Source organism: Oryzias latipes, chromosome 10 (assembly GCF_002234675.1).
Source record: "Oryzias latipes chromosome 10, ASM223467v1".
Lineage (NCBI taxonomy): Eukaryota > Metazoa > Chordata > Actinopteri > Beloniformes > Adrianichthyidae > Oryzias > Oryzias latipes.
The window spans coordinates 26,834,178-26,857,190 of NC_019868.2; the positions used below are offsets into that span (position 1 = coordinate 26,834,178).

The 23,013-nt window shown below is 41.8% G+C and overlaps 1 protein-coding gene across 7 annotated transcripts; it reads right to left on the minus strand.

Moving 5' to 3' along the window:
* Window positions 1–182: 182 nt before the first annotated feature.
* On the minus strand, window positions 183–22,320 carry mtus1 (microtubule associated scaffold protein 1). 7 transcript variants are annotated; one of them, XM_020706792.2, is made up of 15 exons: window positions 22,070–22,320; window positions 15,847–17,675; window positions 15,108–15,342; window positions 14,399–14,596; window positions 13,384–13,473; window positions 12,676–12,792; window positions 9,279–9,490; window positions 5,264–5,330; window positions 3,937–4,151; window positions 3,512–3,617; window positions 3,366–3,439; window positions 3,183–3,278; window positions 2,662–2,775; window positions 2,478–2,575; window positions 183–1,040 (listed from the first exon to the last, which is right to left on the minus strand). In XM_020706792.2, the coding sequence occupies exons 2-15, from the start codon at window positions 17,563–17,565 to the stop codon at window positions 818–820; spliced, it is 3,564 nt and encodes a 1,187-aa protein (XP_020562451.2). In that variant the 5' UTR covers window positions 17,566–17,675; window positions 22,070–22,320; the 3' UTR covers window positions 183–817. The 7 variants fall into 7 exon arrangements, with proteins under 7 accessions (XP_020562451.2, XP_011478826.2, XP_011478829.1 ...); XM_011480524.3 differs by having other exon boundaries at window positions 2,662–2,778; window positions 22,070–22,319; XM_011480527.3 differs by lacking the exons at window positions 14,399–14,596; window positions 15,108–15,342; window positions 15,847–17,675; window positions 22,070–22,320 and adding an exon at window positions 13,692–13,939 and having other exon boundaries at window positions 2,662–2,778.
* Window positions 22,321–23,013: the final 693 nt, after the last annotated feature.

Genomic DNA, 23,013 nt, shown 5'->3' on the forward strand with positions numbered 1-23,013 from the left:
ACGCGCTCCACATGTGGAATGCGACCTGCAGGCTCAGAACATTCTTTGCTCCGGTTCCAGATTTTCTGAACGGTTGGTCGAGGTCGATTCCCAGCTGGGCTGCAAGAGTCATTTAGGAAAAAAAAGAAAGAAGAGCAGCTCTGTGCAAGATGCTTCTGATTCAATATCCAAGTCTGCACATCACCGGTTTTGATTTTTTTATTTATTACACCAACTAAACAGCAGATTTTATACAAGACTTTATTGATTGCATATTTCAAACAGGGTTGGTACATCAAAACGAGGTTCTCTCAGGTGACGCCCCTGACGTACACAAACCTGGTTCCTGAGCCTAAAGTCGTGGAGCTGAAAGTCACAGGTGAGACACGAGCACAGAGCAAACTGGTCCCTTTGTCAGAGGAATAAATAGGGAAGTGAAATGTTTGAGGCCCAACCTTTAAAAGAAAAAAACAAAGAAATTCTGAACGTGTGGATGAGCGTGGTGATAAAAATGTCTGTTATTCCTGTGACAAATGTTCCTGAAATCCAAACATTCTTCAGGTTTTTAGAATGAAAAAAAAACAGCCTGAACCGCGCCGACGTCTGCAGGACGCAGGGGAACCCACCAGAACACATGCATGTGCGTGCGTGTGCACGTGTTCCGAGCATCGGGACACGCAAACCTCTGAACACATCTACATAACAAAATAGAGTTTCGTAGAAAAATCGCTGAACAATACCTCAAAGGCAAAAATCAAGTGCTTCTGTGCAACATTTTTCCACAGTGGACAAAGGTGTCAGTTTATTTGACCTTTAAGGCTCCGTGGACCGCCGCCCGCTATCTGGGGGAGAGGGGGGGGCTGGAGAAGAGGCCCGAGTTGCGAGGCGACTGAAGGCAGAAGGAGCCGGGCGGCGAGGAGGGGGACGTCCTGCGGGGGCTGCTGGGGTCCCCGTTGTGCAGCTTCCAGAGCAGCTCCTCCTTCTCCATGGACAGGCGCTTGTTCACCTTGGACTCCTTGGACAGCGACTCCTGCAGGACGGCCTGCTCCGTGGACAGCTGCCTGTGGAGCGGCAGCACAGCAGGCCCGTTACGGCGTTTCCAGGATGGATTATGGGTAATTTTCTTTAGGAAACAAACGTCTAAGAATAGCATTTCTGGAAAGCACTTTTCAAATGTTTCTGAAATCTCATTCAGGCGTTTATAAAAAAAATGTTATGGTTAAAACCTTTTTAAAAAAAGCCACTACAATGAAAAGCTGTTCTTAACTTTTGTGTTTGCTGCTATAGACGTTTTTAAGCCCACCGTATGTTCAAAGCGCACGGCCATCAAACACGCGTTGAAAGTTAAACGAGTTGACCAATCAGGGAGTCTTGGTCCTGATGTCCTGGTAGCTTTTTCTTGTTTTTTGTTTTAAATCACAGAAGTTCCAAGCTTTTGAAAATTGATCATAGAGGAAAAATGAATCAATGTGGTTTGTGCCCGGCTGGAAATCAATGGTTGTGTCCGAATTCCCTCACTACTCACCATCTAGTGCAATATAAAGTGAGTTCGCCATTTTCTAGTGCTGTCTGAATCTACATTTCCAAAATTGAGTGTCCTGGAAATTTCCCAGAAGTCTCTGCGAAAAACAAGTGTGCATCGATGCTCACTAGATCGTGAATATAGACCACAATGCATTGCGTCAGACCATTTTTTGCCAAAAAGCATGGTGTCCGAATTCTTTAAAACCAAGGGCACTAGATAGTTTTGTAGTAGTTAGGGGTTAGGGCGGGAATTCGGACACAGCCTATGACTCCAAATCTTTCATAAATCAGAATAGAGCTGTGAGAGAAAGACATTGGAGTCAGATTTTCAATGCTTCCACATTTTTCACCCCCAGCTGCGAGTACCTGTGCTAGTATCAGTAGTGACAGTCCAGAGTGAACGCCGTAGGCTAAAAGCATTTAGCGCGTTCTTGAACGTGCGTCGCATGTGAGCGGCGCTTCCTCTGCCTTCCTGTCAGTAGCAAAAACTGACACACACATGCAGAAAGTCTTATCCGAGTACAAGTCGCACCCCGGACAAACCATGAGGAAAAAAAAAACCTGCAACTTATACGCCGAAAATAAAGGGAAGGGAAGAGGGGAGGGGTTGCTCCACCTCAACAATTCAGAGGTGAATTTCTATGACCTCTTGCTGCTCTGCAGAAACTATAATATGTTAGGTTGACTAGAAAATAACACTATTATAATATAAAAGACCACTGGAAACACTTTTACAAAAGTGAAAAAGATGTTGAGAGTGGGGATTTAAACCATACATTTAACAAAAATCTCTATTCCTTGGATACGTGTCAATCTCAGGCTGCTTTGTTCTTACTTTTGTTTTATTCTTTTTTTTCCCCTGTGATTAAAAAAACCTTCTCCAACTGTTAAAACAAAAACGCTTTTTATTTTAACCTCTCTACTAAAATAGCGCAGATGAATGATCATCCTCCATGATTCTGGAGGGTTCATACCGAGACAGAGCAGCATGTCTTTCCATTCGAGCCTTCAGGTCTTCGTTCTCCTGCTGGGCCTTCTTTAGGCTCTCGTCCAGCTTGACGTTTCTCTCCGTCTGTCGCAGAGAAACCATCAAGCAGTGAAGCAGCAACAAACAAACCCACATTCAAACTCCAGATTTCTTTGGGACCACATTCTGACCAGCTTTTCAAAGTCCACCAGTTTTTTCTCCTGCTGGTGGAGCTGCTCGGTTTTCATATCCAGGACAACTTTGAGGCTCTCCAGCTCCTGCTCCAGATACAGGATGTGCGAGTCCTTCTGCACAACACAACACTCAGTCAACACAATTGCGTTACCTGTAGTGCCCCGCTGTGCAGAGACCAAAAGATGAAGAGGAGGGACTGCTTCGTCTTAAAGCGGCACTTCAGCCGAATTCAACTCCACGTAGGGGGGGCAGCGTTCCCACTGACCCCTCCCTCTGTGGCTTAGATTAAAACTTTATTGATTTAAGACTTTATTGATCCTGAGGGGAAATTGCATTGCTGTCCATTAGTCCCACTTAATAAAAAGCACAAAAATGAAACTAAAAAGCAACAAGAATCATTAAAGTTGTATTGAAAAATAAAAAACTGCATAAAAAGTGCTTTAATAAAGTGAGTTGCCACACAAACGGCACCAGAATCCAGGGGGGGGGGGGGGGGGGGGGGGGCACGCTTTGGTACCTGACTGGTTTCAGCCAGCTCTCTCCTCCTCTGCTGCTCCACCTCCAGCTTCTTGGTGAGCAGAGCTTTCTCCTCCGTCAGCTCCTGAACCTGTTTCTGTTCATACAAACACAGAAACAGAAATGTTTTCTTCTCTTTGAGAAAATAAACAAAAAAACATTGAATAAAACACAGCTTACTCACAAACAGAGCAACTTCAGCATCTTTGAAGGACTTGTCCAGAGTCTGCAGCTCCTGGCTGTGTGTCTTCCTGAGCTCTGAAACATTGACGTTTCCGTAAGGCGTCAAGAGTCACGAGGGGGCGGGGCTACACGTGTGACCGATCTCACCTTCTAGCGTCTTCTCCTGCTGCTGTCGAACGGCCTGCAGCTGCTGCACGTGCGCGCTCTCCAGCTCCAGCTTCACAGCTTCATGATGGGCTCTCAGCTCGTCAATCTGTAAATAACAAAAGCAATAATGTCTTTTTGTTTGTTACTATCAGTAGGAGAAGCGTGTGAGCGTTTGACAGAAACACTCCTGTTTTCGGTTTTTATTTAGTGCCATTTTACATAATATAAATAACGCATAAATGTGATAAAAATATATTTAGTTCAGAGAAACACTATCTATAGTCGTCTCTTGACATATAACAGTTCACCCGTTGTGGGACCACTTTATAATCACACAAATGTGAGTTTTCTACATGTATGTTTGTGTCCATTTCACAGCATCGTCGAGGAAAGCAGACAGACTGAGGAGCCTAACGAAGCTACACCTGCTGCTGCGCGAGCGTCCGATGCTTGGCGGCCTCCTCCTGGTGGCGGAGGTGGACGTCGTCCCGCTCTGCCTGGTAAAAGGCCTGCAGCTTCTGCTCCAGCTCCAGCAGCTCCTTCTGGTGCTGGTTCTGCAGTTTGTGCAGGGCGTCCTCCAGGCCGGCACGCAGCTCCTCCTTCTCCTTCTCCAGGCGGTCACATGAGGCCACAGAACCGACTGTGCAAAAAACACAAAACAAACGCTGAAAACAGACAAAGAAGAAACGGGAACTTTGGTTTGGGAAATCCAGTCGTTCTGATAAAAGTCTCTAGAAAAAGATGGAAACTGGAGAAGCACTTATGGAAAAACAGTCACAATAAGACTAAACCATAACGAGGTTTCAAATTGGAAATCTTTTTTTGTGGTTTGTTTTCTACGACTCAAAGGTTATTTTCTGCCCTGCAGAGAGAGTCATGAATGAAAATAAATTATCTCCAATCATTTGACTCCAATTCTGTACAAAAGAAGCTTCATAATTCAGGAAGAAAAAGGTCAAGACTTTGTCTGAGAAACTGAAGTTTAGAGCATTGAAACGTGAATGTTAAAGGGAATCAGTTCAGATGTTTTAAGGGCTTTCGGGTTTTTCCTTTAAACTGTATAAATGAGTAAGAACCAGGGAAGCAAAATATTTCAAAATAAGAGTTCAACAATCCACAATCTGACAACGGTTGCCATGGTAACATCAGGAACATCTATTAAAAGACCCACTCTGATGACAATGGTGGGACTTAAAAAAATGTGGCTTGAACCGCAAAAAATACAGACTCAAACGTTAAGTTTAAGTGATTTTAACAAAGAAAACGGGTTTAAAAAGTTCAGCAAAAGAAATGGGATCTAAAGTATTTGGTTCTAAAGTTAACAGGGAGAAGTTTACGTCACAGCAAACAAAACATTTGGCTTTTACAGTCAGGTGGTTGTTTAACCCTTTAACAGGAACAAAGTAAATCACTTCTCTGTAAAAACACTAAGAAAGCAAACGCATGAGGACAGACATAACACCGACGCCTCTGTGGGTTCAGACAGGCTCCACTGCCCGACATAAGGTTTATTTGAGGTCGCTGACGGCGCCGGAGCGCTCGCCCTATAAGAGCAGTCATGTGGGAATCTGGAGGATGTGACAGAGGGAGGAGCCGCCCAGAAACGGCTGTATGAACACGAGGCTTATTTGAGTTACAGGCCAGTTCAGATAGACTGGCTATACTCTTCTAAAGAGCATTTTGGGTAAATGATATAAGCTTTAAATTGAACTCAGAGGGGATGAGCATGTTCTGTGGAGGTGCAGGACTCACCCAGCTCCTGTCGAAGGTGGAGCTGCTCCTGGAGGAGCTCCCTGCACTGCCGGCTCGCTTCATCTCGCTGCAGAGACAAACAAGCTCCTCACAGTCCCAGTAGCATCACACTAACAAGTCTAAATAAGTCATTCATTGTTATAAAAAGAGCATTTTAAGGAGATGACGAGAGATGATAAGTTCTTAGTGTTTCCAGCTTCTCTCAGCTCAGCCTCACAGTTAAGTTTGGATGTCAAGAGCTCCCGCTTCACTACAAATGACGACTTCTGTGAGCGTGCTGGTTCAAATCCACACTCCAAGCAGACAGACAGACAGACAGACAGAATGACATGACAGAGCAGGCCAACGACAGCAGAGCCATCAAGTTTACGTCCTCCATCCTCCCGATCTGCTGGAATTGAGTCAAGACAGACGACCGTTACCCGTTGTGCAGCGTGAGGAGCATTAAGGCACAGTCTGCTGCCAGAGCAGCCCATGGTCCAGCATCAGTGTGAGCTCCGGGTGCTGGAGCCCCCCCCCCCCCAGTAGTAGCTATGGAGACCCAGTCATCCAGAACGAAACAGTGGTCCACATGGAGAGGCGCTTCCTGCTGCGATTATGTCTGAGGCAGGACTGAAAAAGCCGCTTCTCAGGCAGGACTGAGCGGCTGCAGGGCGCTTTACCGTACTGCTTCTAAAAAAAAGAGGCTAAGGAGGAGGGTTTGAGCGCAGCCTCCCCGCCGCAGAGGAGCGGCCACTTTAAGAGGGAAGTGTGGGCGCAGCGGAGTGACATCAGCCTGATGCAGGACTGCTCACTGACCCACCCAGAGGAGTTCCAGGATTACAAACCCCCACACTTCATCTCCACCTTCTGAGGTCCTTCCAAAAACACAGAGCTCAGTCACAGTGTCCACATGCGGAAGACGTGTTGACTGTGCATTTTTAAACCCATCACATGACTCCATTTCTGCTTCACACTTTCAGAAGACACACGTTTGTAAAATGGAAACACACACACACATCTATCTTATCTGCACACCAGACACAGATGGAGGATTTAAGGTCAAGTACTGCTTTAGGATATCTAAATATTTATAGTTAACCTTTTACCCCCCCAGTTACACAAGAGCAGCACAGGATCCCAAAAACAGCCCTCAGGCTGCCCCAACATGTATGACTAAAAATCTAAAAAGACAGAGAGATTGGGTCTTAAGCAGCTAAAGTAATAATAAATGTATAAACTTGACGGATATGTTTTATTATTAGTCTTGTTTTAAAGATCCACTCCAATTCAAATGGTGCTTTTGTTGTTTTTAACTTGTTCTTGTGGCATTTTCCCGATAAATGGAGGAGATATTAAAGGACGTTAATTTCTGATGAACTGCTGCCGCTCTGCAGAAACTATGTCCTAGAAAACGACAGGTTTTTACATTTTGTCTAAAATTATAATTAAAAGACCACTGGGAACGCTTTTAAAATACAACCAAAATTAATCAGACACTTTAAGATACTTTATTCAAGGTAAATTCCTGTTTTTATAGACTGATGCAGCTTTTATTAGTTGAAAATTATTGTTTTTTTCCCATGACAGAAATAGTGAACTATTCATTATTTTTAAATAAAAAAGTGGTACATTTTCTGTTTTTTAATGACTGAATTAATGATGCACTGACTTTTTAAATGTTGTTGCAGATGCGACAATGACAAAGAAAGGATCGACTCGCTTTAACAATGTTCATTTTCAGATGTGAGTTTAAAGTTTGTGTCCTTTAAACTGAGTTGAACAAGAGACATATACATAAATATATCTATATATGAAGCCCTCAGGGGTTGTAAAAAAAATGATCCTCTAAATATAGAACAACACATGATAGAAGAGTGACGTCAAAACGCTATTTTCTACTGATCACATTCTAGTTTACTGAAAATAAAACGCTCAGCTAAGAACGACAGAAGTTGGTTTAAAAAATGCCGCCTTCCTGGACTCCAAACGGTTTTTGGTTTACAGATAAAGACGCTCCGTCCATCCAGACCGTTTGACTGCTGTTCTCAACCATGTCGGGCCGCCAGCTGGCACATTCTCACACCACCAGGACAAGCCTCAGCTTTCTTATCTCCCCTCCATGAGTGGCCAACTGATTCCCGGCTGCCTCTCATGATGGCAGGCATGCGCATTAACACCGGCAGCTCTGTGCATCCAACCCCACAGAGGCCAAAACGCAGGTAATGCAACCGAGTGTCGCCGTATCGACTGACAGCTGTTAAAAATAATAGCGGGCATGAAATAGTTAAAGCCCACTCAGTGGGAGGAGGAGGAGGAGGTGGCGGCGGCGGCAGCTGCTTTTCTGCCAGTGGAACAAGCGTGTTTTTAATATTTGGTAATGCGTTTGGTTTCACAACCCAGCTGCTCAAGCAGAAGAATATGAGTCAAACGTCAGTGACTCAAACCTGGGCCTCTCACAGCCGAAGCAATCGCTCTTAAAATAAAGCATTGCCACAGATTCTGTTCCAAATGTGTTGTGCAGGAATGAGCTGGAGATAATCAACCAGGAGGGGGGGGGGGGGGGGTCACATGTTTTAGATGACAGTCAGGTGGATTTGATCTGCTCGTTCACAGCCTGCGGTGAAGTGTGGCCTCGGTGGAAGAGAGTCTCACTGGAATGAGCGGATTTCTGATGTCACTCAGCGAGCGAAGAGTCCGTGTTGATCGGGTCACAGCAAACAAACACAAAGGTCACACTCCTCTAGATGAAGCAGCGGCGCTTCTAGTACACAACTGGTTAAATGCTATAAAGCCTTCAACCCATTGTTTTTCTGTTTCTCTTTCTTTATTCTAGTATCTTCCTCCATTTTTTGTTGCTTATCAATTATTCAACTATTCAAATGTTTCAGATTTTTCCAGCTAATACTTTTGGTCCTTCAAATCCTTGAACTTTTCAAGATGTTCTAGGAATTTTGCCTCTATTGAAATCCATGGGGAAGCCTTGGTGCAGAAGCTCGCTGGTTCGATACCCGACACTGGCATTTTTCGCAACAAATATATTTTTTGTTATCGTGCTGTTTTCAATTTATTTATGGTCAATTTGGATCATTTCTTTATTTACACTTTAAGTTTCATTTTCATCCAGCCTTATAGCATTCAGGCCTGCATTTTCTTCTGGAGATGCAGCTCCTTCTAGTTTGTTTTGTTTTTGCAGAGCTAAAAAAACCAAAACAATATTTAGTAGTTTATGAAGAAGTGACGTAGAACGTCAATCGTAGAACCACATTCAAGCAGCAGCACATCTGCGTCTTTCATAAACAAAAGATTTGATTAAAACAGAAAGTCCTGAACTGCCCTTCCCCGTCACAGTCCGGGGCACAAAGCAGCTTCATTCTGAGTTTTTTCCCCTGCAGAAGCCTGTGGCCTCAGTTTAATAGAGTTGCAGCACAGGGATGTTAAATGAAGAAACGGGAGCTCATGCAAACACATTCGCCTTCACTCCAACTTGGAGCTGAAACAAAACCTGGAACCTGATGGGACTTTACCCCAGTGCAGGTCCCTGCAGCCTAAAGCCTGGTCTGATCCTGGTTTCATGGAAAGTTAGAAGTCAAAGGAGATCAGCCAAAAGTTCAAAGAGAACGACTGAGACAGAGATGGACAAGTCTTTAGTGGAAAAGTACATGAACATTTAGAAAAGTCACAGGTCGCATGTTTCTGTTCTGTAAAATCTGTTAGCAGAACAAACAGAAACCAGATAAAAGGCGTTCATTTTCACAACTAGTTCCTTAGAGTTTCCTTTGTTTCTGTCTTGATTGTCATGTTATGACCGAGTGTTGATTGCATCTGTATAAATTCATGAAAAATGTTTGTAAATCAAAAGGATTACATTTTACAGGAAGCTTAATTTTTTTTATTAACAGAAAAAAAAAGGCTTTTTATGGTCCGATGATTCAAAACAAATATCCAAAGCAACAAGTGCAAACAGAGTTTGACGCCGTCTGTCCTAAAGAGCAGCACAGCTTTATGGGATTTCCAGAAATGAGACTTTTCTTACCTCAGCTAAGGTTTTCTGTAGGACGACGACCAGTGCTTGGAACCTTTGGTTACTGGCTGTGAGGAGTTGTTTAGGAGGACGGATGCTCTCGTTGTTCTGTTTGCTCTGGCGGACGCCGGCTTGCGGGACGCTCTGAGGTCCGGTCCTCGCGTTTGGTGGCGATGGCTGCAGCTGAGGGCGGCGGGAGCCGACCTTGGTTTTGTTCTTGTCCACTGCAAGAGGACACGAGTTAAATGTTGTGACAACACTGATCATCAGCAAACTTCCATCCATAACCACTGCAGACAAGGATTTCGCCCAAGCTGCTTCTGTCAGGTTAACAGGTAGAAAAAAAACCACAAAACACAGAAACTTCTGGATTGTTTTGCTCTCTTCTTAATTAGACAGGATGAGACCTTCCAGCTGCTCCTGCAATACAACGATCCCTCCATTTCTTCATTTCGTCTTGTGCTGGAAAAGCACAGGCAGCTCGTTACTGCTGTCGTTTTGATTTACATCAGCTTTATAAATAGATCTGTGATATGATAGGGACCATCGAGTCTGCCAGCGCAAAGAACATTGTCTCAAGGGTGAAACGTAACACAGAAAAATACAAGACTTTACTATTCATCACAACTTTGACTGGAAATCATTTCATGTCAGAAAGTGAAATCTGAGCAGCATAAACACAAAGAAGAAGTGAGGCTTAATGAGCAAAAAGAAAAGAATTTTAAGAATATCTAAAGACCATTTCGCATGAAAATCCTGTTTTTGTGGCATTTTTCTCATGATGGCAGACATTTATTCCGAAAATTTAACTTAAACTTGCACAAATTGTTGTGAATCAGGAGCAGCTGAAAAGATGCTGTTGGAAAAAGAGATTATTTGTTACATAGAAAGTATGCTGTGCGGGCCACAAACTCCCTGCTCCTCCATTCTGATGCATTGGCTTGTAGACGACTAGATCCATGTACGTATTTGGAACAGAAGTCCTTCACTTTCCCTCTGACACTAAAAGAAAATAAGAAGGTTTAAACCAGAATTCTGGATAAAATATTCAACCAAATTCAAACAGACGAAACTTCACGAGATTCTCCAATGAAACGTTGCAACAGCCTCAACAAATCAACAAACTGACCAAGGAAAAAAACCAACAACTGATGCTTTCATTTCAACAATGGGACCCAGTCTTACTAATACATGCGAAGCATGAAGTAAAGCTGTCAAAATGAGGTATAAAGTAAAGGATTTGCCCATGATGTCATGGTTACCAACCTAATTTACACTTTTTACACATTTACATCTTTTCTAAAAAGCATCGACTCAAAAGTCTCTACTTATTCAGAGTTGTTGATATTTAATACCAACTAAAGGGCCTCAGGAAACACTAAACCAGGCTGCCTCCATCTGAAAGGAGTACATTTACCCGACACTGCCCTCTGCTGGCCATCACCGGCATGAACCAAAGAATGCACGCAAGTTCAATTAAATGTTTGGAAAACATTTAAATAAAATACATTTGTGTTGTATGTATTCAATGAAACCTTTAAAAGTGTGTTAAATTTGTAAAAGAAAATAATAAAATAATGATTTTATATAAAATTTTAAAGGTTCATGCTGGACATTTAGCGCTAAAGTACAATAATGCTAAAAAAAAAAAACTATGACATTTGCACATTTGCGAACATATGAACATCAAGTCTGTCCTCGTCTTTGCAGTAACTTCACACAGTCTCACCTCCTTCAGCCACAGCTCCATGGCAACAGAAGACCAACAGCTTTTTCCCCAAACGCTCAGATTGCGAGTGGAAAAACATGTTACTCTCCGTTTCATTCTTCCACCCACGCTTCATCTTTTACTCTTCTGGGCAGCATGAAACACAGAGTGATTCAGGCTCTCAAAAGCATAGACTCCTTGGAGATATCACAACACAGCACAAAGCATGATGGGTAAGGGTGCTGGCTACAATCAAACACTTGTTGGGCTTTGTTGCCACAAATGTCAGTGGGAACCAATTCTGGTCAGTCTGATCAGCATTACAGAGCATGTGACTGACGGAAAGCAGCACAGAAGATGTGCTGTTATCTGCAAAAAAAGAAAAAGCAGCTTTCTGTGAATTCTTAAGTAAAAATAATTAATGATCTCACTTCACATCAAATAATCAAGGTTAGAACCGCGGAAAGTTACTGTGATTTAAATGGGAATGCTTTTCTGCAAACAGGAGCATTATAGGTAAGAGTCAAACTCCCAAATTGTTAATTGTTTTTATATATGTTTTCCTTTAACTCAAAGATGGAGGTTTAGGTCAGCAAGGTGGATGAATGAAAGCTGAACTGACTGCTTTGCAATCTGTAAACAACTCGTTCTAAAAATAGCTCCAGAAGCCACGGGCAGAAGGTCTCTGCTTCCAAAACGAAAAAAGCAGCGATGCCCTTCACTTAATTATTGAAGCACAGCGACCCACAAATTCAGCAGAGCTGCGTGACTAAAGTCGGCAAGATCCTGACTGGACTCACAAACCTGCTTGGAAAACCACGGTGTTCTTCCAGCATCCTGAAAAGCGCTGAATGTTTCGGAGCAAACCTTTGGCCGTCAGGCGAACGTGGATGTTTGACGGCGAGAGCTTCGGCGACCATAACATCTCAGAAATGCTTCAAAAAAAGCCGGTGTTCAAAAAAAGAATAAAAGACGGAAAACCAGTGAACTACAGCAGATGCTTCATGGTGGCTATGAAGGAGGCAGCGCACCCGTTTCCCCGCACTCTACAGCTCCAATAAGGATTGACTAAACAAAGTCAAACTGGTAAAAAGTCCAATGAGACCCCCCCACCCCTTAAACATTAGATGCCAAGTTCAAGATGGCAGGTCTCCCAGATGATAATCTAGTCCCCAGCTGTAAGCATTACAAAACACACAGAAGGTCAAAGTCAGATAGATGCTAGTGGGGGGGGGCAGATAGAAAAATAGAGGGAAAAAAAATGTAAATCCTTAATCCCCCCCTATAAATCCACCCTTCAGTGATTTTCTCTCAGAGCGCACCAAAGAGGCATCTGTGAGCCTCACGATGGCATCGCTTTCGCAGGGCTGGGATGCAAGAGGGGGGAGGGAGGGGGGAGGAGTAAACGGCTCATTTCAGCCAATAGGAACTCAACCGTGTCTCTTGATTCTTCCAGTTCAAAGCATCTTCCTACAGTATCAACACAGAGGCTGTGTTTAAAGGCCTGATGCAAAAGAACACAAAGAGGAGAGACCTTTTTACACCGAATATTAACGCGATCCTGCAGGGAAAGAAAAGTCCAACAAATGCCAAAGATAGACTTTTGTATAACTGTGGGAATACATAATAAATGGATTCATTATTACACCGGTAATATTACGTTCCAACACAGAAAGACACTAAATAAAGAACAATTCTTACCACATTCACTTGGAGCTGGTCGAACGAACCGAGACACATTGTTCCTTTTCAAAGGACTGATTCCAGAATCGGAGGTTTTGTTGGTGGAAGCAGGAGACTTCAAAACTCCTGTTGGAACTGGGAGAAGCAGAAAAGGAGAGTCATGAGTTTGGTAAAGTGAACGGATAAAAGTAATCCAGTTAAAAATAATCCCCCAAAAAACATGAATCAGGAAGTTACCCTACTTTAAAGAGCCACTCTATTGGGGGTTTTTAAACACGCTTTTGGCATTTTTCCAATGATATATTAATTAATTATATTAATTAAAGACATAATACAAAATTTAGCTTAAAATTGCATTTCTGAGTGTTTGTTCATTCAAATTGTTGTGAATCAGGAGCAAACGAAAACAGCTCATTTGTGAAATACACTGGACCCTCCGGAGCAATGCACTTCTGCCGCCCTGCAGAAACTATGTCCTAGGAAACCACACAGATTTGTTGATTTTGGCTAAAAAGATCATAATCATAACTAAAAGACCACTGGAAACGCTTTGACAACAGATCAAAAGGTGATTGAAGTGGATCTTTGAGCTTTGAGATGTAAACACGGATTTAATAAAGAGCAACGAGTAAATCCATTGCATTTCCACTGGATTTAAACCAGATTACAGAAACACACAGTTGAAAAACTACGAATGCATGAGGATTGTGAAGTCGTGCTCCTTACTTAGTCCGCTGCTTTCTCCATGCGCTGAGAGGAGTCGGTCTTTTACCACACTAGATTTAAATGGAGATGGTTCAGAAACGGCTCTTCCAACTGTTGAATGAGAAAAAGTACAATTAAGAATACATTGTGTGTATAGAAGTAAAAAAAAACAACAAATAAATACTTTTTTTCAAACCAAAAACTAATATTAACCCTACAACTATGTTAAAACCTAAAAATGAAACATGCAGGGAAAATAAAACATAAAATCCTTCAAACACGTCGAGGAATAAAGGTTTAGGTCAACATCATTTGCCATCAGCACTTACTGCTATGCAGCTTTCCTCCTGTTCCGTTAAAGGCAGCTAACAAAGGGACGATGCAAAAGCGAAAGGACCCAACAAGCAGGCATGTCAACAGAGTGAGGTCGCACTCAGACTCTGCGAGGAGGCTTTGTGCCGCAAAAGAGGAGCCGTTGAGAGTCCGAGCCGGGAACTCGGTCCAAGTGCAGCTTCGAGGTCCGCTGTGTTCAGCCATCGGCCTTCCAACTATGACCGCTCTCTCTGACCACCTTGCAGGACATCAGCTGCAGTGCAACTGTTGTTACTCCTCCAGGCAACGTTATGTGTTAAGTAGAGTGGAAGGGAAACTGTTGCCATGACAACAAAAGGAGAAAGCCCCCCGCAGTTTGGAAAACAGGCCTTCTCAGTCCAGGTGACAGAGTATCCCACCTTCTCAGGAAACATCGAACCCGGTGAGGTGAACTGCTCATTTATTCAAAACACCTATCTGGTATTCCGCTCAGTCTGTGCCTTTCTGAGGGGAAAATGTCACATTCATAGAGAGAAGAGCCAGAGGCAAATCAAGCTCTGACCTGAAATGGGTCAATATGTGAGCAGCAGATCCTCCTCACATTCCCCCAACGTGCAGCGAAATCCATATCTACTGTGTTTTGACCAGGAAAAACGGCGCCACACGCAGCTTTTTTTCCTCTTCACGCCAAAGTCATGACATATGTCGCTGTTGTGAGACTGACCTGGTGTGCTCCGGGCTCGCTGCCCCAGCTCAGCGCAGCCCTTCAATGATCCCGGGGTTCTGCGTGTGGGTCGGTAGATGGGAATGGATGGGGGGCCCATAACAGAGGGGCTGTTTGGGGTCTGAGGAGTCAGGGACCCGTTCAGCTTTGCCTTCAAGCCAGGAAGTGACCCTTCTGCTGCCTGAGCTTTCTGACTGCCTAAATGACAAAAATAAATTAATAAGTTAAATTAAATACGGCACAGAAAAAAAAAAAAAAAAACTTCTAATGAACATCAATTCAATGCACGATTTTTATCTTTTGATATTTAGGAGAAAAATATCAGTTTTATACGTTTTTATGATAACGACAAAAGTTTTCAATTAGTACTGAAAAACATTAAAGTTATGGTAACTTATACATTTATTAACCAAGTAATATTTTCAAGTTACTAGAATCACACAGACAGTCATGGTTCTTGTCATAACTGGAGGTTTCTGCTCTTTTTTCTCTCCATTTTTGCACAGATGGCTTCCCTAAAACAGATGTAATGAACGGTACACCAAGATTTGTTCAACAAATAAAAATGTCTGATTATGAAAAAGAGGGGTGGACACGAGACCAGAAAGAATTTGTGTCCAGCAGCGTTTCATTAAAACAAGTTTGGCTCAACAACGACATCTGCTGGTGAAACTTGGTTACTACAATCTATAACCATCAAGCGCCTTACCAGAGTTGTCCTTTAGTTGGATTAGTGGTGAACTTCTGGAGGTTTTACCCTCCGTCCTCCCCTGTATGACTGCTTTCAGCCTGACTGATAGAGGATTCTGTCTTTGACTTGGACTGGGAGGGGTAGGTTGGGAAAAAGATGCTCCTCTTCCTCGACCAGAAGAAGGTGCAGAGTGAGATGAAGCTTTTTTTGGATCCAGCGGGGCTCCAGCAGGTGTCGATTTGCTTTGTCCTTTCTAAAAACAGGACTGATTATTACTAATAAACAAACAGAGCTGGTAGCTGTTTATTATGACCTGGACTGCAAGCACTAAAGTGTTTTGGCAATTCTTCTTTCTTTCACACACTCAAAAACTCCCCAAAGTTTAAACGCATCTAGAATCCGGTGAAAATGAATTTTGAACCTCATAATGACCCCCCAGAAAATAATGTCACCATAGCATAGCAGGAGAAGCAGTCAAAAGTAAATAAATAAATAAATGAAGGGAATGGGGTCAACATCTCTTATAGGGCTAAAAAAAGAAATGAACAAAAAAATAAAAATCCAAATTCACTAACAAAACCAAAACCCATGTGTCAGAAATTTTCAAAGAAAGCTTTAAAATCATTATGGGATGGCCACAAGTCCTAAGGCTTGGTGGCCATTTAGTGGTAAAGTGTGAAATGAATTAAAGTTATCATTTGTAACTGCTGCGTCACAGATTTTAGACCAACATTCAGTGTTTCTCTCATGCACTCACCACCAAGCTGATCCTCTTCACTTCTCTTGAGAAGCTCTTGTCCTCCGTCTCTTTATGTTGGGGGGAGTTGGGGTCATTGAGGAGGAGTTGCGACACCTCACTGTCTGGGAGAGCAACGCTTGTCGTGACCCTCAGAGTGGCGACCGTATTGCGCTGTGGCCTCCAGGGGGAACTCTCAGACAAAGAGCGAGGCCAGGTGTTTTTGCCCGGGGCTTTGTCCCGACCTTCAGTTGAACCGGACCTGACCGGAGACTTGTTGGGCACATCCCTCAGTGGGGGGGTTCTAGCAGCCGTATGGGGGCTTGATGGGGTTTTTTTGGACGATGCGACAGCGGTTGGACTGCCAGGGAGGGCTGGAGGACCGGGTGCTGAGGCAGACTGAGTTGATCCATCACTGCCCTGGACTGCTGAGGCGCTGTCACTTGATGTCGGGTTGGGCCCACCTGGTCTGTTTTTGTTCTGTACATCCACAGCTTTCCGCTTACAGGATTGTCTAACAGCTGCTCCAGAATGTCCAAATCCTGGGTTGACTTGACTGGGAGCCTCATTCTGGGTTTTAGAGGTGGCAGACATGACTCTCCCCGTATTCTTCACTTTAGTGCGGTTAAGTCCAGCCGCTGCTCTCCCGTTTACTTCACTCAGAAAACTGTGTGGGAGCTGCTTCTGTTGGATGTTCTGTTGTTTTTTCAGGGCTTTGGCTTTTACTTCCATCGTCTTGACCCTAATGAGGGACGGCGTCACTCCCGTGGCCGGCCGCTGGCGAGGAGTGACGGAGACTTGAGGCCGTTTTACAGGTGGAATTTCTGGGCTGCTCGTTTTTTCCGTGCAGGGAGACAGAGAAGGGTGGCTAAAGATCTTGTTTCCGATGTTTTGATTTGGAGTGGATGTATAAATGCCGCCACGGCCTTGTGAAACGGATGCAGACGACACAAAGGTCTTGCACAGTTCTGGTGTCGTTCCTAGGGAAACGTTAGGCAGCGGTTCTCCTTCCGCACAAGACGAATTGCCGTCTCTCAGGACATCTGTCGGTGTTTCACAGATAAAAGTCGTGAAAAGATCTCCTGCTTCCTCACTTGGAAGAGTAAGAAGAAAGCTTCCGATGTTTTCTGAAGTTTGAGGAACCGTGTCATCTCCTTGTATGAAGGTGACACCGAGACACGGATAACCGGAACTCTCCTCAGACACTCCTGCCTGGGAGTCTGCGTAGACTTTTGGCAGACTTGTGGACTGCAGGGGGGAAACAGCGGGAAATGATGCGCCACTTTGAGCTGGAGAGAGAGACGAGCCATCCAACGAAGAGAAAACAATGAGCGACTGGTCCTGCAGGCAGAAACTTTTGCTTCTCATGACCATTTCCCCAGAGCTCAGAGAGCAGTTGTCCATCTCATCGGGTCCTCTGCAGAGGGTCCTGCCTGGTTTGACTTGGCTTTCATTTACAGGTGTGAAAACAAAGGCCTGGTTCATGCTAGACGCAACATGAAGGTGATTACCGGCATCACTGTGACTGTTAACCTCAGAGGAACCTCCGAAGAAGCAGCAGTCCTCGGTGGTGTCAGGTGATCTGCTGGCTCCTCCCTCATTCACGGGATTAATACTCTTGGAATCGGCTGACAGGCACCCGCAGGGACCATCGGGGGAAAGACTACACCGTCTGCCTCCCGGCTGCGGGGAGATGGTGCTCTCAAGCTCGTCGGCTGACACGCTAAATGTCTTGGACATTTCTGAGAGTCGATGGGATTCTGTCAACGTGGGGGGAAAAAAAAAAGTTTTGAAAGCTCTTGCTCAAAACGTTAATCCATCAAATTTGTCGGTAAGCCATCCAAGAGCATCTGTGAAAGGGAAGAAAGCTCATTTTATTCTAAACATGCAGCAGATCAATTCACACTTCTGTAACATCACTGAATTTTGTTGCAAAAGACGGTTAAGATCTCCACAAAACACCAACTTTGACATGATGCTTAGATTAAAAACAGAGGCCATTGTTTGTTTAATTCAGAACTGTGACCTTTGAACTCATCTGCCTTGAACTGTTAGTGCTGCATAATAAATGTTTTTCACATTAAGAGGAAAAATCCACACCTGACAAACCAGGAGTCTGCAACCTGCTGCTCAGGAGCAACAACACCTCCTCTTGGCTGAATACGAATCCAAATAATAGTATTTGTCTTAAAAGTAAGGGTCACTTAATTAGCATTTATTTAATTTAGAGTAGTTAAGTTTATAAACTTTTGGCTTTAGTGCACCTAGCAGATAGACAAAGTAAAGGTTTTACACCCCTGCTGACCTCAAGAGGCCATGTTCACTATACGCTTCCTTCAAAATGCAACGATTTCAAAAAGTGTAATTTCTTTTAGTTGTTCAGTTTGTGTACGAGTTTAAAGCACATCTGGTTGGTGGTTGTCTAGAGAGGAGTCGACCTAGAGTATTTTTGCCTTGCGTTGTTAACTTTTTGCTGTAGTACATTAGCTGCAATGTGATGATCCTGTTTGGCACAGGGCTCTTATTTTGAAAGAAAGTCATTAAAGCTTCTGTCAGAGGTAAAAAAAACAAACAATTTCATATTTTAAGAAAATGCTAGTTTCTCTTTCTATTTCTGTTTTTAATTCATACAAAAAAGAAGATTTATATTTAAAATAAAACAACAACAACAACATAAGTGCAAACTAGTAATTGTAGAAAACAAGCCCAAATGGCTTTTTTCCTGGTTAAGGTCGCAGACGCCCACCATAAACCGTTCTCTCACTGAGAGCCTTAGAGCGATCATTTAGCTTGGACTTGTTTAAGTGGTGAACTGACCCTGACCCAGTTCTGCAGGGCGGCTTTTGGGGCCACTGATGTGAAGAACCACAAATCAATGCGAGATTCTCCAGGAGTGAACAAAAACAATATAAAGATGGTTGCTTTCTACCCTTTCTAAAACCGTGACTCAGCAAATAATTAAAAGGCCAAGCATGATCTTCCACACACTGAACCAGTGGCATCATTTTTGTTTCTTTGTATCTGGAAAGCAGCTTAGCCATCAAAACCTGAGATAACCATTTTAGCTTTTAAGGTTATCAAATTATTAAAAGCTTTAAAATGTTTTAGTAAACAAACGTGGGGCTTCTGTTACACTAAGAATAATAATTTTAAAAATCTGTACTGTGTTTATGTAATGCTAGTTACCAAACCAATTAAGAAGAACTAGCTTAAAAATACTACATTTTACATATGTTACATTTAAATCAAATTAAAAAAGGCCATTACTGTCAAACGTTTTTCTAAATTGATGCATTTGCTTGATGACAATGAACAATAAACCTTTTACAGTCTTTTATTATGAAAAAAAAGTCTTTTCATTTATTCCAATATTGCACAAAAGCATTTCTGCCATTGTTTTTTTTATTAATTAACAAAAAAAAGGCCTTTAATTACACTTATTCTTTTTAATCATGAAAATTCACAAGTCAGTGAAACTTTAAAATACTGATGGATTTTTAAAAAAAAGGCACCGATCTGGTTCTAGGCTAATTTTACCGTTTAAAATCCTTCATTTGCAACATGATTGCTAATAAATGTAGGGAACAGGTTTTAATTACGATCATTTGGGACGCGTGACTTCAATAATGCTTTACATAATCATCACTGTGTTCATTCAAATGAGCTGCATTTTAAGTCCAACTTATCAGTAATTCTCCTCGTGTCAAAGTCAACAGCATGCAAAATGATGCAGAAAGACAAAAGATTCGGGGAAACCTAATTTCACAGAAAAATAAATAATTTGGTACACTGACCTTCATTATTCTCAATCTTTTCTCAATCCTTGGATAACCATTGAGAAATATGTGTATATATATATATAAAAACAGCAGCCAGATGGGTTTCATTTCATTTCAGCTTTTGGGATTCGATCCCATTTCTACTTTAAATCCAAAGCCCTAAATCCAGCCAACTGTTGGACAGGGCTGCATATCTGCTGCCATCTCACAACCATCCATGCATCCGTAACAAAGCCTGAATGAGCATGCCCCCCCCCGCGTTCATAGACCAGGGTTGCCCTCCCCTTCACGGAGTAACGCGACTTCTTTCTTACTGGCCTGCTGCTGCAGAGGATCGGCCTCTCCCGCCGTCTCGGCTTTCAGTCAACTTTGTGGCAAAGTCTGACGACGCACAACAGAACACCAGCAAATGGAAGTTCCTATTCCAAGATTAGAGAAACAAACAAACAAAAAAACACCCAAAAGGAAAGCATTGTTACCTTATCCAAGCACAGTGAAAGGCAAGTGAGCATTGAGAGCAAGACTGAGTTGGCATTCGCTGTTGCTAAGCAGCCAAAGTCCCTCTGTTATGAGAGAAAGGATCAGGCAGCTTTTAAGAATGGGACAGCCTGAAAGTGGAGTGGAATGACGATAGTGTGGGTACAAAAGAAAGATCTGATCTGACCTCTTTAAATTATGCATTCTGAAGATAATTTAGCTAAAATGTACTATTTCTGAGGCCAAATAAAACATTAAAAACTCTTCTTTGAAAATCTCTTTCCCGTGACAAACTGTATTCAACATCTTATCTGCTCAGACAGTGCCGTCAGATCTGAACACACGAGTTTGATCGGAGGAAGGCCAGTGACCTGGGAACGACAAGTTAATCTGGACTAGAAATAAGATACCAGTCACAAAAGACAAAAAGAAAGATCTCCACAGAGCCGTGTCAGTCACCTGTAAAATGGTATTAAATGGGGTTTTGTTATGTAATTAAAGCATTTCAACAATTAATCCCCTGGAGAGTGCTTCTTAATTCTTGAAAAATGTTTCAACAAATTAGGAAATAACTCAACAATGCTTGGCGAACAATTTTCTTACAAAGCCAAAGAAGTGATTGCCAAATAAATAATGTTAAAGAAACTTAAAAAAATAATAATCAAGAAACAGATAATTAAACCTAATTTTGCTAAAGCTCATATGGTGTTTAATAGTAATAGATCTAACAAATGGGAACACTAGAGCCAGACATTTTCTACACAGCCTTTGGGAAAGACCCAGAAGGCATCTCATAGCTCTGCATGGATGTCTGGACGTATCAGTGTCACACTATTAGTGTTACACGAGCTCATTGAGGTCTTGGTACATAGAAGAAATGTACCAGCTAAAAGCAAAAGAGCCGGTCAAGAAGGGACCAAAATCTATGTTAATCCAAAAAGATAAGCTTTTGGAAAAACACCAGCATGTCTGAGCGCTCTACAAACTGAACGAACAAACAATAACAAGTACACAAAAAGAGATTTGTAGGACTAGAACAGCCAAGCAAGCGTGAAGTGTTGAAGTGGTTAACACCTGACCATTTTTAAAAGCAACCAATGGAGGTCTAAAATAAAAAAAGATGAAAGTCAACTGTTCAGGCTATAATGAGAGTGCCAAAATCCGATACCAATTATACCAATCCTGATTACTTTCAATTATGAGAAAGAACGAAGAAAAAAAATACACTAGTCCTACATCAAAAATTGTTTTAAAGACAATTTTGGGGGTGGATTACATTCTTTCAGATAGTATAATCTAGGCATCTGAACCTTTAATACTGAAAAAAAAAGACATTTGGTCCAGTTTCTTATTGACCGAAACCCAGCAAAAGCCACAAAATACCACCTCACTATTCAGAAAAATAAGGTGTTTTTGTTTTTTTACTAGTAAGATATTCTTTTATAAATTTAGCTTTAAAATATTTACAGCATTTGAATGATAGTGCTGAATAATAACAGTGATAAAGTGATATATTTCTCTCTATATAATACTTTTAAAAACATCCTTAACTTAAACGTGAACGTCGAAATTCCTACTGTTTGGGCTGAATACAACAGCGACCCCTGCAGGTGACACGAGGCTCCTGCATGTGGGGCCTCCTAATTTAACACAACAGTAAAAAAAAAAAAAAAAAGATGTTTGCTTTAAAATTAGGAAGTTAAATACAGTTCACGGTTTTTACATGTTTTCTTTGAAAAATATTAGACAAAAAATCTTTACTACTCATTATTAGTTTACAAATACCTGAAGCTGTCTGAGGGTCTAACGGTTAGAAAGAAAAGAAATCGTAAAAAAACTAACAAAAACATGCTAAATTGTTGGTCGCTAACACGTAAACAACAGTAGAATGTTTTATTTATCAGGCTAAAATTGGAAGTTTAGGAGAGAAACTGGGAAATTGGAATTTAAAGGGGGGGTTTAAAAAAATCACCTGCTTACTGACTTACCACTGTCTTATCTGGTATTTTACTGGGAGTCCATAAGCACAAAGTGGGTTTTGAGCTAGCAACCTCGACGACGGTTCGGCGAACAATCAAGTCCCACCTGGTCAATTATCCTTTTCGTAGTAAACGATGAATTCAAGCAGAAGAAAGAAAAAAGAAAAAAAACAGAAGGTTGTTTCTGTGAACTTTGACCCCTGGTGGAGCAGGCGACGGCGGGGTTTGAAGTCCATGTTCAGCCGACAGAGATAACGAAAACCGGTGGAACGTAGATGGGATTAATTAAACGTTAACGTGCTTTAACTTCACCGGAACTAAACTTCAAAGAATCGGTCAAAGTCCCGGCCTAAAATTTTACTCTTTTTTTTTTGCATAAATATTAAAATCATTAAATAACTTCAAACAAAAAAAAAAAGAAATTAAAACGTTTTATTTATTTATCTATTTATTTATTTATTACAAAATACACTTTGAAAGTAGATAAATAAATAAATGCTGGTAGCTTATTGTTATTAATGTTCTTTTTGTAATAGCTCTGCATTGACTTAATAGTCTAAATAGGTTCTGAATACATTTGGATTTGTCCAATTTTTAGCATTTACAATTTTGTTTTTTAAATAGTTAATTGAAGATAAATCAATTGTTTAACTATGCGTTTTTAGTAGAATTGAATACCTAAAATGTTTTCATTTATAAACAACCTTTTTAAAAAACCTCTACAAATAGAATTGAATCTCCAGTATGTTTAAAATTGACGTATATTTGTAATTAATGACTTCTTTGTTTTAATAACAATTTTTAAGTAGAACTGAAACTCTAATAGGTTTAAAAATAGTTTATTTTTTTAAAACTACTAATTTGTTCTAATTGTTCTAAAGAGCGTTAAATCTCTGTAAAAAAAAAATAAAATTTGTTTAAAATAACTTCTGTTTTAATAATAGGATTGAAAT